Raw genomic sequence first — 14,805 nt, forward strand, 5'->3', positions numbered from 1 at the left:
GGTCGAAGCTCCAATTACAGCCGGGCACTCCGGCAATGTCTCCGATGCACTGAGTGGCTTCGTCTTCTTTTTAGTGGCATAGCTTCGATCTGTTCGATCCCCACAGACGGTACCAACTGTTAGAACCTAAGTCCCCAAACAAGAAAGGCCTTCGCTTGGAGGGGAAGCCGAAGGCTTTCGAGTGTGACACATGTTTAGATGGTGAAATAATCTTAATTCCTCTATTATCTCAGTTACAATATGACCCTATTTATAGCCCGTACTCAACCACTCCACGTTAAGATTTACAGTTTCACCCCCTCAACTACCACATTCTCAGCATATTCGGAGGCATTATGGTACTATCAAATATATTTACATAATTACAACTGTACCCTGAGCGACTATGCGGGCTTCGACGTCCACTGGGCGCCTTCGGCCTGTCCCGTGACTGCACCGCGGGTCACCCTTCAGCCTCCACCCGAAGGTTCGCTAGGATCTTCGCCCATCTGGACCCCCGGCGCCGTGGGTCGACCTTCAGCCTCCGGCCGCGGGCACGCCAGAGCCTTCGCCTATATGGGCGGGTGAAGTCGCGGATCAACCTTCGGCCTCCGACCGAAGGCCCACCATAGTCTTCGCCTACATTTTCTGAAACACAACTGCAACATTCATCAGTGCTCAGCTACCGACAGACTTTGACTTGCTATCCGAAGAGGTACGGGAGATCATCCTCTAATATATAGTATATGTTATTGATTAGACGGAAGGGTTGTTCGGGTTTTTCATGCTTGGCTCAACGAGGCTCGTGAGCTTAGTATCAAGCTTGAGCTCGCGAGTAGGGGTGTGGAAAAAAACTAAACTAAAACCGAACCGATTTAATCGTTTTAACGGTTTATTACTTTTTTTATTCCTTGTTTTCAAAATCATTTTGTTTGGTTTTAGGCTTATTATTTGTTTTTCAGCTTTCATGAACCAAATTAACCTAATAAACCGAACTTATTGTCAAGATTTTTTGTCGTTGAACTTCCTATCTCTTAAGTGTGAGACTTTTTGAGTTAGAGTGTTGAATTTAATGTGAATTTGTGATGTTGTATGCATGTATATGTATTGCAATGCTTTATACTTATGTGCCTGTGTCTTTTTGCATTGTTAAACTATTTGAAATTGAGGCATAACGATACAAGCTAGTTGGTTCTTATGAGTTGTTTGAAATATCACGGTTAATTAGGTTCGGTTCTATATTTTCTCTGATTTGTTCGGTTTCTAATTTTTCAAAAACCGAACAAACCGAACCGAATGTCCACCCCTAATCGCGAGAACCTAATTCAGTGGCAAAGGAGGATCGGAATCGTTGAATCAATACTGCTGGTGTCGCATCTTTGTAAGTGCCTGGTCATCATCAGCGAAAGTTGTGCTCCTTGCGGGACCAATAATGCGCGCCATCGCCTCGGCTACAGCGCCTCCTCGCCCAGGGCCGCCCCCAGCCGTCCGATCAGGATCCAACGCCGCAGACCGCCCAGGGTTCCTCACACCGCCCCTCCCCGCTCCCCGCCTCCGCCTCCGTCGCCGGCGACCGCCGGAGCCCTCGCCGCCGTCCACCCGCCGCCCCATGCCTCCTCCCTCCGCGGCCGCCGGCGGAGCCGCCGTCGGTGGCTCCTTCCCCGAGCTGACCTCCGCGTCCGACTTTCTAGCCGTCGCCGCCCCCGGCGGCCGCGTCTCCGTCGTCGGCTTCGGCTCTCTCCTCTCCGGTGAGGAGAGCACCACCGTTGCCATCGATAGTACTCAGTTCTTCGAGCCCTAGACCCAGACTTAACATTTCTAGGTTCCTAATGGCAGAGCGGAGCGCGAGGAGCACGTTCCCGGAGCTTGAGGGCTTCCGCGTGGCGGCTCTGCGCGGCTTCCGGCGAGTCTTCGCCCACTCCGCCCCCATCTTCTTCGAGCGCGGCATCGCCGTTGAGGCCACCAAGGTATCCATATTACCAGTATGTACATGTATAGCGTATTCGTGGTTACCTCAAGTTTAGTCGTTGCAGAAATACCCTCTGGCCCTCTGGAGGTTGCAGCATGCATGTGATTCTGCAAAGCGGATAAGATTTCGATTAGAGCGTTCATGTATTGGATGTGGATGTGTAATTCACTAATTCTGCGTGAATAGCGCGATCTTTGTAACTTCTGTGTGGTTACATGATGCAGTCTAACTGTTCTTGTCCCGCACCACTGCTAGTTCTTGTTGAGGGTTTTGGATGATCTTTTTTATGGGAGGAATATGTTCAACTAGACACACCTGAGTTTCTGTGATTTTTTTCTTTTTTGCAAAGGAAACTTTTTTTTAATTCAACCCTGTCATTTAAATTTTGTCTATGACATCTTTTTATGATATGCAATACTTGTGCACACCTCTTTTGCAGCACTTGTGTACACCAGAACATGCAGTTTTGATACATGCAGATGTCAATAAGGGAAATATACACTTAGTATTACGGGCACTTGAAGGGTATTGCAAGTTTGTTTGTTTATTTTTAATTGTCTCTTTGTCCATTATGTAGTAACACTAAATTGCAATATTGGTGTAAAACACTAGACATACAAAGTTGGAATTTCAAATTACAGGCTGCAATGAGCAAATAGAGGTGACCTGTTAGGTACTGGAATTACTGTAGCACGAGATTAGAGTGGTTAGCGATAGGGTTAGTTGGATTGGTTTGTTAGTTTGAATCAGATTCAGTTAGAGATAAGATTAGAGATCTGTTAGTTTAAATCAGATAAGAGTTAGAGATAAGTTAGAGTTGGATTTGAATTATGATTCTGTAGGCCAACTGACCAGCTATATATATGTGGCATTGCGCTTAGATCAAATCAAGCAAAGAAGATTTAATCTAGTGTTACCTGGACACGGACACGGTTGTCGGAATCCGACTCGGACTCGAGTGTCCGATTTGGCAAAGAAAATTTGGACACGCGAAATACAATCGGAATCCGACATGGGTGTCGGAATCCAACTCGGATTCGGGGTGTCCAATTCGACAAATAAATTTGGACACGGGTGTCCAGGTAACAAAATTTCCCAATCTATGGTCTAATCCCTCCTCTAGCAGCCGATGCCGCCCGACTATCCTCTCGGCGGATTATTATCCTAACATTAACGAAACAGGGTTACAAAAGTATAAACAAATAGGTGCATCTTAACGCAATTATGAGGGAGTAAATTTTATTTCTAGTTGAGGTTTTCTGTAATATGGGTATAATTGCCTTTGACGCCTATGATCCTGGACCTCCTGGTCTTGGAGGAAAGCAAACTAGGCTTTTTTATTGAGATTTCATATGATTTGACATTGGATTATGTTTGCGGATGTAGTCATGTAGAGTCTAGTTTGTACTTTTCTAAGAAAGCTGCAGTTTTGATCCTTATTGTTTCCATTACGTTCTCCTGTTCATTCTAGTATTGGGTGACTTGTAGGAGTTCTCAAGCTTAAGTGTGGAGCCATGCAAGGGTGAACTGATAGTAGTCACTGTTTTCGAAATCAAGGAGGATGAGGTACTGTTGACTGTGGTTTTCTCTGTGCTAATGTGTCATATTTTATTCAAGGGCAAACTAATGGAGCTTTTTTGTGCCCTTTTTGGTGAGAAGGATTGAAAATCGTGATATTTGCAGGTGCCAGCATTTATCGAGAGGGAACATGAGTTTAGATTTCTTGCGGTGAGTGACCAATTAATTCATTGCCGATCTAACCTAGATTATGCAATGAATAAATGTTGTACCATTTGGTTAGATGTTCAGTTGCTTTATCTGGAGTCTGAAGCTGTTTGGAGTTTAGACTGTTCAGTCCTGATCCATAATTTGGACTACTTTCTCCAAAAGTATTTGCTGCCACTTCTATTTGTGTTTTTATGTGTTGCCAGGTTGTTCCTGAAGGATTGGACGGAGTGCCTTTTACAAATCCAGCAGTAAGGGCCTGTACTCTGCATCTGGAATCAAAGCTGTAGTTATTTTTTTGCTCTTTGCTGCTGCTTCCTGCAATGGGTTTATTCTTCATCTTGGTGGAATTTGTTGGTCAGGTTGTCTGTGCGCGCTACAGCGATGAAGAATATTTTCAAGAGAGATGCCAAGGTTGAATTTTTGTCACATTCAGATTCAGTTCTTCATTTCATTTTAACTATTTTGAACTGGTTCTATAATGTCTACGTCTATATGCTATCAATCTACTGTTTCTGTTTGTTGATCAGATTTGGTAGGAGATGGTTTATTTATATTTTGTATGAAATGATAATTTGCTCTTGACTTCATCCAGCATTCTTTTCGATACTAAGACATTTTAACAGTGACCTCAACTTCCCCCTCCTTTTTGGGTGTGAATGACCTTGTTACGGACGCCTTCTATTGAAAAACTTATCAACGTAGGAAACGGCAACAGGACAGTCCTTAAGGGTTATAATTAGGAGGTTAAAATCTGTTTAGGAGTTGTGTTTAATTCGGTTAAGATTAGGAGTTGTGTTTGATTAGGATTTGGAGTCATGTATGGTTAGGATTCGGATGTGTAAGGGAGTTTGTTAGTCAGATATGTAGGGAGTCTGTTAGGCCCTAGCTCCTGGGCTATAAAAGAGTTATGGATGTAATCAAGAAGCAAGCAATAAGATTCTACTTTGGTTAACTGACATGCTCAAAGCTTCGTTGCGTCGCTGGCTGGAGAAGAGCTTCGTTGGGCGCACGAGGGCGAGCGCGAGAGACTACGTTATCCTTCCGCAACCATCCTGGTGCTTACTCTCCCCTCCGGCCTTTGCTAGATCGGTCTAGGCATCCTGCCCGTACCAATTTGGTATCAGAGACACTCGCCTCCCTCTCCATGGCCGGTGACGATGATTCTTGGAATTTTGTGCAGGACGTCAACTCCAAGCTTGATCTCATCTTAATGCAAATCAGTACCATCAATAAGCGGATGGATAGCCACGATGTGCGGATTGCACGTACAAAGAAGTTTCAAGAGGATTGCAGGCTGGGTCCTCGTGCTGAAACTCCAATAACCATCCTCCACGGATTGCGCACCCAGGCATTCCGGCGGCGGCAGACCAAGATCGTGAGCGGCGTGCGGTTCCTCACTACTACAAACTTAATTTTCCCACCTATGATGGAGAAGAAGATCCTCTTCCTTGGCTTAATTGATGCGAATAGTTTTTCCAAGGCCAGGGAACCCTCGCCGAAGAACAGGTTTAGCTCACTGCCTATCACATGACGGGAGTCGCACAACAGTGGTATTATCACTTGGAGTGATCGGAAGGCATCCTTACGTGGTCGTGTTTCTCCGATTTCGTCAGCATGCGCTTCGAGCCGCCGATTCGAAGCAACCCGTTGGGGGAGCTAGCGCAGCTTCGGCGAACGGGGACGGTAGAGGAGTATCAACGTCAATTCCTTTCTCTTCTCGCGCACGCCGATCCATTGTCGGCCTCCCAGGAGGTGTAACTGTTCACAGTCGGGCTGCTCAAGCCTTTACGCATCGGCATCGAGCTGCAGAAACCCACATCGCTCCAAATGGCCATGAGCTTGGCCCGGGCATATGAACAATGCTTGGAGGATCAACTAGAGGCCACGGTGACTGCACACAAACTTGTCGCTAAGGCGACAGCACTGCCGCGCGTCACGCCGTCTACTCCGACTCCCTTCTGGGCCAAGCCTTCAGTTTTCCCGACACCCATCCCAGCCGCCAAGGGGTTACCAGCACCTACAGGCGACACCTTCAAGTCTCTCTTCTGACGCCTTCTGACGCTATGATGTCGTGCTCGTCATCCATTGGCTTCGTCGCCTCAGCCCGATTGTATGGAATTTTGACAACCATGTCCTTCTGGTTGCAGGATAGGCACGTCACATGGCGAGGTCTGACAGCAGCATCCCTGGACACGGCGTCCCTATGCCTCACTGCACCGGACCTTATGGCAGCTCTCCTGCTCGAGTTCGACACTGTCTTCCAGGAGCCTTGCGGGTTGCCACCAGACGGACAGCGCGCCCATCATATTCACCTCCTCCCAGGAACAGCGCCGGTCATAGTGCTCCCTTACTGTTACCCCCAGCTATTGAAATATGAGATCAAGCAGCAATGCGACGACATGTTACAACAGGGCATTATACAGGATAGCACCTCCAAGTTCTCTACACCGGTACTCCTGGTCAAGAAACACGACGAATCTTGACGCTTTTGTGTGGATTATCGAGCTCTCAACGACAAGACTGTGTAGGACAAATTCTCGATACCGGTCGTCGACGAGCTCCTTGATGAGTTGAAGGGATCACGTTACTTCTCCAAGCTCGACCTCCACAGCGGCTTCCATCAAGTCTTGATGCATCCTCAAGACGTCAAGAAAATGGCGTTCGCACACACCACGGTCACTTTGAGTTCCTCGTCATGCCGTTTAGCTTGACCAATGCGCCGACGACCTTCCAGGCACTTATGAACGTTGTTCTCAAGCCCTATGTTCGCCGTTTTGTGCTAGTTTTCTTCGATGACATCCTTATTTATAGGGCAACGTGGTTCAACCACCTTCATCATGTCCGTGCGATTCTCCAGCTCCTATTGCACCACAGGTTGTTTCTTAAGAGTTCCAAGTGTGCGTTCGGCGAAGAATCTCTAGCCTCCTTGGGTCACATTATCTCCGGTCAAGGGGTGGTGATGGATCCAACTAAAATCGCTGCGGTCAAGGATTGGCCAGTTCCAAAGACAGTACGTGCCCTCCAGGGATTCCTCGGATTGACGGGTTACTATCAGAAGTTTATCAAAGATTATGGTGTCATAGCGGATCCCCTCACTAAGCTACTCAAGAAGGAGTCCTTTGTATGGGGGTCGTGGCTTCATCAGCTTTCGAACCACTAAAGACCGTCATCACTACCGGGTCGGTTCTTCAACTCCTAGATTTCAGCGCCTAGTTCGTAGTCAACTGCGATGCGTCGGGTTTGGGATTCGGCGCCGTCCTACACCAAGGAGATCGGCCCCTGGCCTTTTTCAGTTGACCGGTGGCACCACAGCACGCCAAGCTTGTAGCCTATGAATGTGAGCTGATTGGGTTGGTCAAGGCAGTTTGTCACTGGAGGCCATATCTATGGGGGGTGCTCATTCACCATCCTCACCGACCATTATAGCTTGAAGTTCCTATTGGACCAGCGGCTCACAACCATCCCTCAACACCAATGGGCGAGCAAGCTCTTCGGCTATGCATTCCGTGTGGAATATCGGTCGGGCCACCAAAACGCCATTGCTGATGCACTCTTCTGGCCATCTCTGATGCCACTGTTTCCTTGCTTGGATCGGCTTCGTCAGGAGGTGGCGTCGCGTCCCGAACTTGTTAGCCGCCTCGCTGCAATTCAGCAAGGTGAGGGATCGGTCGGCTGAACAGTAGCTGATGGCCTTCTTCTTTTTCATGGCAAGGTATTTGTTCCAATCGATTCCTCGATTTGGCACGACCTATTGCTGGACGCTCATACGATGGGCCATGAGGGAACTCAGAAGACATTACATCACCTCCATGCTCACTTCTTTGCACCACGTATGCGTCAATTGGTTTAGGATTTTGGGCGCTCCTGCATAGTTTGCCAGCGGAACAAGACTGAACATCTACACCTGACCGGGCTTCTCCAACCTCTGTCCATCCCCTCTCAGGTTTAGGCTGATACTTCAATTGACTTCATCAAAGCTCTACCCAAGGTAGGTGGCAAGTCGGTGATTCTTACCGTGGTGGATCGTTTCTCCAAATATGCACACTTCATCACCCTCGACCATCCATACTCTGCCAATTCGGTGGCCGGCGCATTCTACGACGACATTGTTCGCCTCCGTGGACTGCCCTCTTCAATTGTCAGCGATCGGGATCTAATCTTTTCTAGTACTTTCTAGAGTGAGCTCTTCCAACCCACTGGTGTCAAGCTTCACATGAGCTCGGCCTTCCACCCGTAGACGAACGGTCAGACTGAGGTGACGAATCGCGTGATCGCCATGTATCTTTGTTGTTTGACCAACAACCGTACCGGGCAGTGGGTCTGTTGGTTACCGTGGGCGGAGTTCTGCTACAACTCCTCCTATCAGACGTTGCAACGCCCTTCCGTGTCATTTATGGGCACGATCCTCCGCCTCTGCGCTGCTACCAGGTAGGCGCCGTGCGTGTCGTTGCCGTCGACCAACAGCTCCAGGAGAGGGATGAGTTCCTGGCAGATGTGGCCGGCCGTCTCGAGCAGGCCTAGTCTGCTATGAAGCACCGCTATGATGGCCAACACCATGATGTGGAGTTCCAACCAGATGATTGGGTATTGCTTCGCTTGCAGCATCGTCCCGCCAAGTCCTTGGAAATTTCCGGCTCTGCTAAGTTAGTGCCTCGGTTCTATGGACCTTATCAGGTCATTGAGCGCATTGGCTCGGTGGCGTACCGTCTTCGACTTCCAGCTCGTGCGTGCCTTCATGATGTGTTCCATGTTGTCTTCTTGAAGAAATTTCATGGTACACCGCCAACCAATCTTCCTCCTTTACCAGATATCTACCACGGAAAGATTGTTCTGACTCCTGCTGCTATTCCCCGCTCTCATCTGAACCGTGGTACTTGGGAGGTGTTGATTCATTGGAAAGATTTGCCAGCATCCGATACGACTTGGGTTCCTTGTGTCGTTTTCCAACAGCAGTTTCCTGGGTTCTAGCTCGAGGACAAGCTATCTTCTGAGGTTGGAGGAAATGTTACGGATGCCTTCTATGGAAGAACATATCAACGCAAGAAACGGCAACAGGACAATCCTTAAAGGTTATAATTAGGAGGTTAAAATCTGTTAAGGAGTTGTGTTTAATTCGATTAAGATTAGGAGTTGTGTTTGATTAGGATTTGGAGTCATGTATGGTTAGGATTTGGATGTGTTAGGGAGTCTGTTAGGCCCTAGCTCCTGGGCTATAAAAGAGTTACGGATGTAATCAAGAAGCAAGCAATAAGATTCTACTTCGGTTAACAGGTGTGTTCAGAGCTTCGTTGCGTTGTTGGCTGGAGAAGAGCTCTGCCAGGCGCACAAGGGCGAGCGCGAGAGACTACGTTATCCCCTCCGCAACCATCCTGACTCTCCCCTCCGGCCTTTGCTAGATCGGTCCAGGCGTCCTGCCCGTACCAGACCTATAAGTTAGAAACTGTTGGATGACAATATCATTAAATTTCAGTTAAGCTAGACATTTTTATAACTTCAAATCCCACTCAAATAGTTAAGTTTATGATGACTTATAAAGCTTTTTGCTGAACATATCTCTTACCTTTTCTGTCAAATCGAAACACATTTATGTAGATATAAGTTGTTTACTTTTAAAGAAATGCTTGAGACAACACACAATTGTTTTTTTTCCGAAGTCGATTAAATACTGAAACTTTGATCATTCTTTCTGTAGGAAGCAAGGAAATATATAACCAACGCTATGGACGGTACAACATTGACAAGATTTGGAGAGATGATATTTTACCATGTCGCCTATATCTTAGACATTGGTAAGTATTTGCTGTTCAAAGATATTATCTTAAACAATCTGCATCTTTATTTTTTATCTCTTGAATAAATTCATAATTAGCATCAGAAATGGCCTAACTTTTGTTCAAATTGGAATCAGCCTGCCTAGCGCATAAATTACACCCATGCACTCCACCAGTTATTTTAATATCTATTCTCCCTGGTACAGCACATCTATGAGACTATGACATCTCAAAGCAATATGCATTTCTCAAGCAAAAATTATGTTATTGCTTCGTGGCTTTGAAAGCAGGGCATTTCCTAAGCAAAAGGAAATCATTGCTTTGAACGTTATAGTTATCCAATGGCAACACAATATCTATATAATTCGTTACTATATTAGGCATGTAGAAGCATGATCCTTTAAGTATTCCGAGCGCCTCTCATGTTTCTGATTGCTTTGCAGTGTTCTTGCTGCGAAAAATCTTGGAGAATCAGCATACAGCAACTTCTTAGATCACACCTATCTTGGTGACCGGAAAACAACAATAAGGGAATACTTGGCCAGTACCGGAGCTGGCATCATGGAAGAGGAGCCCCCTGAGTCGTTAAAAATCCGTTACGGTGGCTAGCTCGACGAATGGCTCCCATAGCCACCACAACCTGTGGAATTTCCACTCACTTGCAGCCTATCAAATAGACAAGTTGGTGCATTTCCAGGATTTGATAAAAATTGCCTGATGCCTCGGTGCTAGCTCGACGAAGATTCCGATTGTTCACGCGGACGACGCCAAATATGTGATTTGTGACCTTATTGGCCTATTGTGTTGATGTAAAACAACTGTGACTATCTGTGCGGAGGAAGCCAAAGATATGATTTGTGACCCAATTTTGATTGATGTACAACTATAATTGTGACTATTTGCCATCAAAACAGAAATTCAGAGCCATACACGCCGAAAATGAGGACAAAATGCATCTTTCTTTTTCCTTCCCCTTCGTGCCTTTTGTTGGTGGCTGGTGCTCTTTCTCGTACATTTTGACAAGCGCGGTGTGAACGCCGGAGATTTTTTTTTTCTTGGTCATCCACCACCGCCAGCAGCTGGTCGCCGTCCAGGGCCATCGATCGTGCAGTGTCCCAATAATGCGACAGACTGAACGTTCTGAGCATTGGACAGCGACAATTTGCACTCTACCAAGAATGCGACGGGCATAATAATCGTAATCTTGAGATGTGCATTTTGTTCTCTCCTTGACGTCGATTGAAGCACGTATAGGTGTCGTGTCTACGATGGCGGCGAGTGGAAGAAGAGGCAGATCGCCGAGCAGTCGTCGACGGCGATGCCCCGCCGCTTGCGCCTCCACGCGCGGACGGCGCACTCGACGAGCCGCTTGGCCGCCTTCTCCCTGTCCGGCGTCGCCGCCACGATCTGCACGGCCTCCTCGTTGGAGATCACGTCCCAGACCTGCCGGAAAAATTGACATTTGTCATCGTCAGCCGCCGTACGCAAGTGAAAAGAAAAACGAGAATTTTCGGTAAGAGAAGAAGGCAAGGGAGATGCTTCTTACCCCGTCGGTGGCGAGGATGACGAACTGGTCCCTGCTGCTGATCCTCCTCTGCGTTACCTCCGGTGCCGAGATGACGCCGTAGTCCTTGACGCAGTAGTCGCCGAACGCGCGGGACATGGCGAGACCCGGCGACTCCCGGTTGGGCAGCCACACCCGGTGCACGCCCGGCTCGTCTGCGAGGCAGTGCACGCGGCCGTTGCACTGCCGGATGCGCTCCTTCTCCTCTGCATCCGATTCAAGACTACGACGTCAGCAATGGCCGCCATCGTCACAAGAATGGCCAGACAGACAGTGCATGCAACAACAACTTACGGGGCAGATTGGGCTTGAAGTCGACGGTGAGCTGGACGGCGGCGACGGCGCCGTCGTCGGTCGTGGTTCCCAGGACGGCCCGGGAGTCGCCGACGTTGGCGACGATCATGAGGTCGCCCTGCTTGACGACGGACAGCGCGGTGCAACCGCTGTGGACGGCGTCGAGGCGGCGGCTGCGGCGGAGCTCGTCGTCGACGGCGGCGCAGGCGGCCAGGTAGGACTGCTTCCAGAGGTCGAATCGGCAGTCGCTGAGCTTCTTCTCGCCGTCGATCAGCGATGCCAGCGTGAGGGCCTCCTGCCAGTGGCACAGCAGCGACGGCGGCAGCGACTCGCGGACGGCCTTGGCGACGTAGTGGCCCCACGGGCCGTGCCCGTCGAAGATGCCGCAGAAGATGTCCTCCTGGCACCCGAACCCCTGGAGAGATGATAGAAAACAGGGAGTCATAAATAAGAACATGCCGTGCTTGGAATGCAGGAATTTCGTCTGCAGTTCATAAATCTTGTACTTTCTTCATACGATATTTGTGAGAATTTTCTGAAATTCCTTCCAATCCAAACAGTTGTGTTTAAACCCTATGCGATTTAAACACAACTATATGAATTGTACCACTGTTATTCATCTGCATTGGATTGGAACTGGTTGCATCTCTGTTATACATCAACGCCTATAATTATTGAAATTGATTGTCCCACTGTTATTCATCGGACTACAACTCAAGAAGAAGACCACCCTTGCCCATGTGGCTAGGGAGGTGAAACTATTGTTTATATTGGAGATAAAAAAAAGTAGACTCAGAACATAGTTAGTCATGAGTTAGCAAATCATGCTCATGCTCATATCCATAGCACCTATAGGATTTGGATAGGGCAGGAGGAAAATGTCGTTACTTGTCTAATTCATAACGATTGTATATCTTCTGATCTCGATTAATATACCATTTTCCAAATCGAATAGGCAAGCAGTTAAGCCAAATAGTTGTGAGTTCTTTGCATTGTATTTGCCAACAAATGGTGTGAATGTGATATGATACTTTATGGGTAATGTTCTGTCGGTTTGGCATTATATGTGTGGTCCAGGTTTAAGGGGGTTGTTAATCTTATATTGTACAACCATTACATGATAATCGGCAATTTAAGATTCCAGGGTGACAGCTCTGAGAACCAACTGAACCAGCCCTTTGAGCTACTAGTATAGGTCATGGATGTCCTTACTCTATTGGCTGGTTTGGTTTGCAGAATTAAAAGGCCAAATTAGTCCATTGCAATTTTATTTTAGAAAAGAAATGACACAAAAGAAACTCATCTTTAGAGAAGATTGGCAGTCTTCTAATTCATAATTCAATGCCCTAGCTTACAACAAACATGTAGTCCATGAAGAACTCTCAAGAATGTGGATGTGGTTAACTTTCCATCTTAGGCAGTGAGTATAACTATCCAAAGCTACTTTGGTTGTTCAGATATCAAGAGCTGAAAAGTGACACCAAGAAACCATGCTCCTTCAGCAAATCTAGACACGTATGATGCCTTTCTCATGCTCCAATACCTATGCCTCTCTAACTGACTCTGTCAGTGGAATACGCTCAAGCCAATACCAGACAGTTCAGTTGCTCATTGAAATGAAATAAAAAATTATTTTTTTCCTGACGAGCAACAAATTCAACTAAAACACCTCATGAGCTAAAAAAAATTAATTTGATTAGGTGAGCAACGGAAAGAGAAGTCAAGGTTCAATACACAGGGAGTACAGGAAGAAGCTGTTTGCTTTCTTCTCGGTGGTCAGAAATGACAAGTCCTAGTGCTTGCTGTATTCTCGTTTTTTTCCCTTCTACAGAACGAATGAGCCTTGCGAAGTTTTTTCTTAATTTTGTAATAAATCAGTAAATTTCTGTATAATTTCTAGGAAATTCGTCTTTCCAACTAGCCTGTAATATCACGTGCTATCACTACTTTATGCCACCAATAATATCTGTAACAAAATAAAATGAGCGAGATTAAAGAAGCAAGAAGAAGCAGAGCAGTAGCAGAGAGCGAGATAAAGAGATATAGAGAGAGCTGACCTCCCAGACGATGGAGCAGTCCTGGTTGGTGCCCTTCTCGCCGCGCCGCGAGCACACGGCCGCGAACGTCTCCGACCCCTCACTCCACACCGTCCCCGACGTCCGCAGCACCGCCGCGGCCTTCCCTTCGCCGGCGCCGGCGCTGTCCCCCTTCCTCTCCCTTCCCACCGACAGCGACTGGGCCAGCCCCTGCAGCAGCGACGAGATCTGCCGCATCCTCACGGATCAATTCTGCGCAGCTACCAACTACCAAGAGCTTCTGCTACTTCCCTGCTCTCTCGGTTTCTTGGCGACTGATCGATTCGAGACTCAAGTTCAGCTAGCTCCAACCAAGAACGGAGGATGATGATTGATTTGTGAAGCGGATGGTACGGCGGTGTTCATGGACAGGAACAGAGCACCAACCGGCCGCCATGGCGATGATGGACAGGACGCATGGCACCCCGCTCCGGATATTTCTGTCGTTTCTCCTGGATCTTTCGTTTTCCTTTGCAACCAAGCAACGAGCTTGGATTGGACAAGACTGGATCGAACAGGAGCCAAAAGAAGAAGAAGAGCTTCTAAGCTCTCTTGCTCAAGAACCAAGCAAGAAGCACGGAACAACCAAAGCAGCTAGTTCTTGAAAAAAAAAAAGGATGGAGAGAAAAAGAGAGTAGGATTGGACGGGAACCAAGGAAGAGGACTAGAGGAGGGTTGTGTGAATTGCAGTGTGAAGTGCGACGGGAGCTTTTAAAGGAGGCGGAGCCTCCGCGGAGGAGGGAGGAGAATAAGAAGAAGAGGTGGGAGGAAGAGCCGTTGGTGCAAGGGAAGCTTAGCGTAGGCCGACCGGGCGAGTCCGCAAGCCGTGAACTGAAGACTGCCGCCGCCTGCGCAGCAACATTCTTCAGTTCGTCTGGTTTATGACGGATAGGCCCTCGGGGACTCTGCATATTCCTCTATTTTTCCGTGATGTAGATAAGCAGTGGCGGATTCAGATGACAGTGTAGCGGGCCTATGACTATTTTCAATCTGGTTCAAGTTTAATTTAGTATGCGATTTAGATCATAATTTATATGAGGAAAAATGAAAAAAAAGGAAAATCTAATCGTCGCTACCCAACGCTCTCTGACATTGGGTCCGCTACTGTGGATAAATCCTTTGTATTGTAGCAATACGCGTGTTCTACACTGTGCTTTGTTGTAGGGTGTGTAGCCCAAAAATCTTGTTCAGAGCGCGCGCTTGCTGACGCATGACGTGCGGCCCACGGCAGCTCAAGTCGTGCATCCGAGCGAGACGGTTTACATGAGCTCACTGGTATTTCGATACAAACTTTTCTCGTTAATTATTTAAAAAAAAATCTCGTTAAATTTTTCTCAAAAGTTTAAGCTAAATTTTTCACAAAAGTTTTAACAAAAGTTTTTAAAAAAAATTCTAAAAATAGAAAAATGCAGAGGGAAAAAAGTT

The 14,805-nt window shown here is 47.3% G+C and overlaps 2 protein-coding genes across 3 annotated transcripts; one reads left to right on the forward strand and one right to left on the reverse strand.

Moving 5' to 3' along the window:
• The first annotated feature begins 1,335 nt into the window (after positions 1–1,335).
• On the forward strand, positions 1,336–10,419 carry LOC133928750 (uncharacterized). Of its 2 annotated transcripts, XM_062375214.1 has the most exons (8): positions 1,341–1,727; positions 1,816–1,946; positions 3,437–3,514; positions 3,632–3,676; positions 3,880–3,924; positions 4,036–4,087; positions 9,369–9,465; positions 9,891–10,419. In XM_062375214.1, the coding sequence occupies exons 1-8, from the start codon at positions 1,412–1,414 to the stop codon at positions 10,054–10,056; spliced, it is 930 nt and encodes a 309-aa protein (XP_062231198.1). In that variant the 5' UTR covers positions 1,341–1,411; the 3' UTR covers positions 10,057–10,419. The 2 variants fall into 2 exon arrangements, with proteins under 2 accessions (XP_062231199.1, XP_062231198.1); XM_062375215.1 differs by lacking the exons at positions 9,369–9,465; positions 9,891–10,419 and adding an exon at positions 8,484–8,659 and having other exon boundaries at positions 1,336–1,727.
• Positions 10,286–14,230, reverse strand: LOC133928749 (probable protein phosphatase 2C 48). Its single transcript, XM_062375212.1, has 4 exons — positions 13,363–14,230; positions 11,306–11,720; positions 10,994–11,217; positions 10,286–10,890 (listed from the first exon to the last, which is right to left on the reverse strand). The coding sequence occupies exons 1-4, from the start codon at positions 13,576–13,578 to the stop codon at positions 10,711–10,713; spliced, it is 1,035 nt and encodes a 344-aa protein (XP_062231196.1). The 5' UTR covers positions 13,579–14,230; the 3' UTR covers positions 10,286–10,710.
• Positions 14,231–14,805: the final 575 nt, after the last annotated feature.

The sequence above is a fragment of the Phragmites australis genome, chromosome 9, assembly GCF_958298935.1.
Source record: "Phragmites australis chromosome 9, lpPhrAust1.1, whole genome shotgun sequence".
NCBI classification, from domain to species: domain Eukaryota; kingdom Viridiplantae; phylum Streptophyta; class Magnoliopsida; order Poales; family Poaceae; genus Phragmites; species Phragmites australis.

Coding starts and splice junctions, on each gene's coding strand:
- LOC133928749 (XM_062375212.1), bottom strand. CDS start 13,578: ATGCGGCAGATCTCGTCGCTGCTGCAGGGGCTGGCCCAGTCGCTGTCG. Junction 11,721..13,362: donor ACTGCTCCATCGTCTGGGAG/GTCAGCTCTCTC, acceptor TCATCTCTCCAG/GGGTTCGGGTGCCAGGAGGA. Junction 11,218..11,305: donor CTTCAAGCCCAATCTGCCCC/GTAAGTTGTTGT, acceptor AATCGGATGCAG/AGGAGAAGGAGCGCATCCGG.
- LOC133928750 (XM_062375214.1), top strand. CDS start 1,412: ATGCGCGCCATCGCCTCGGCTACAGCGCCTCCTCGCCCAGGGCCGCCC. Junction 1,728..1,815: donor CTTCGGCTCTCTCCTCTCCG/GTGAGGAGAGCA, acceptor TCCTAATGGCAG/AGCGGAGCGCGAGGAGCACG. Junction 3,677..3,879: donor ATGAGTTTAGATTTCTTGCG/GTGAGTGACCAA, acceptor ATGTGTTGCCAG/GTTGTTCCTGAAGGATTGGA.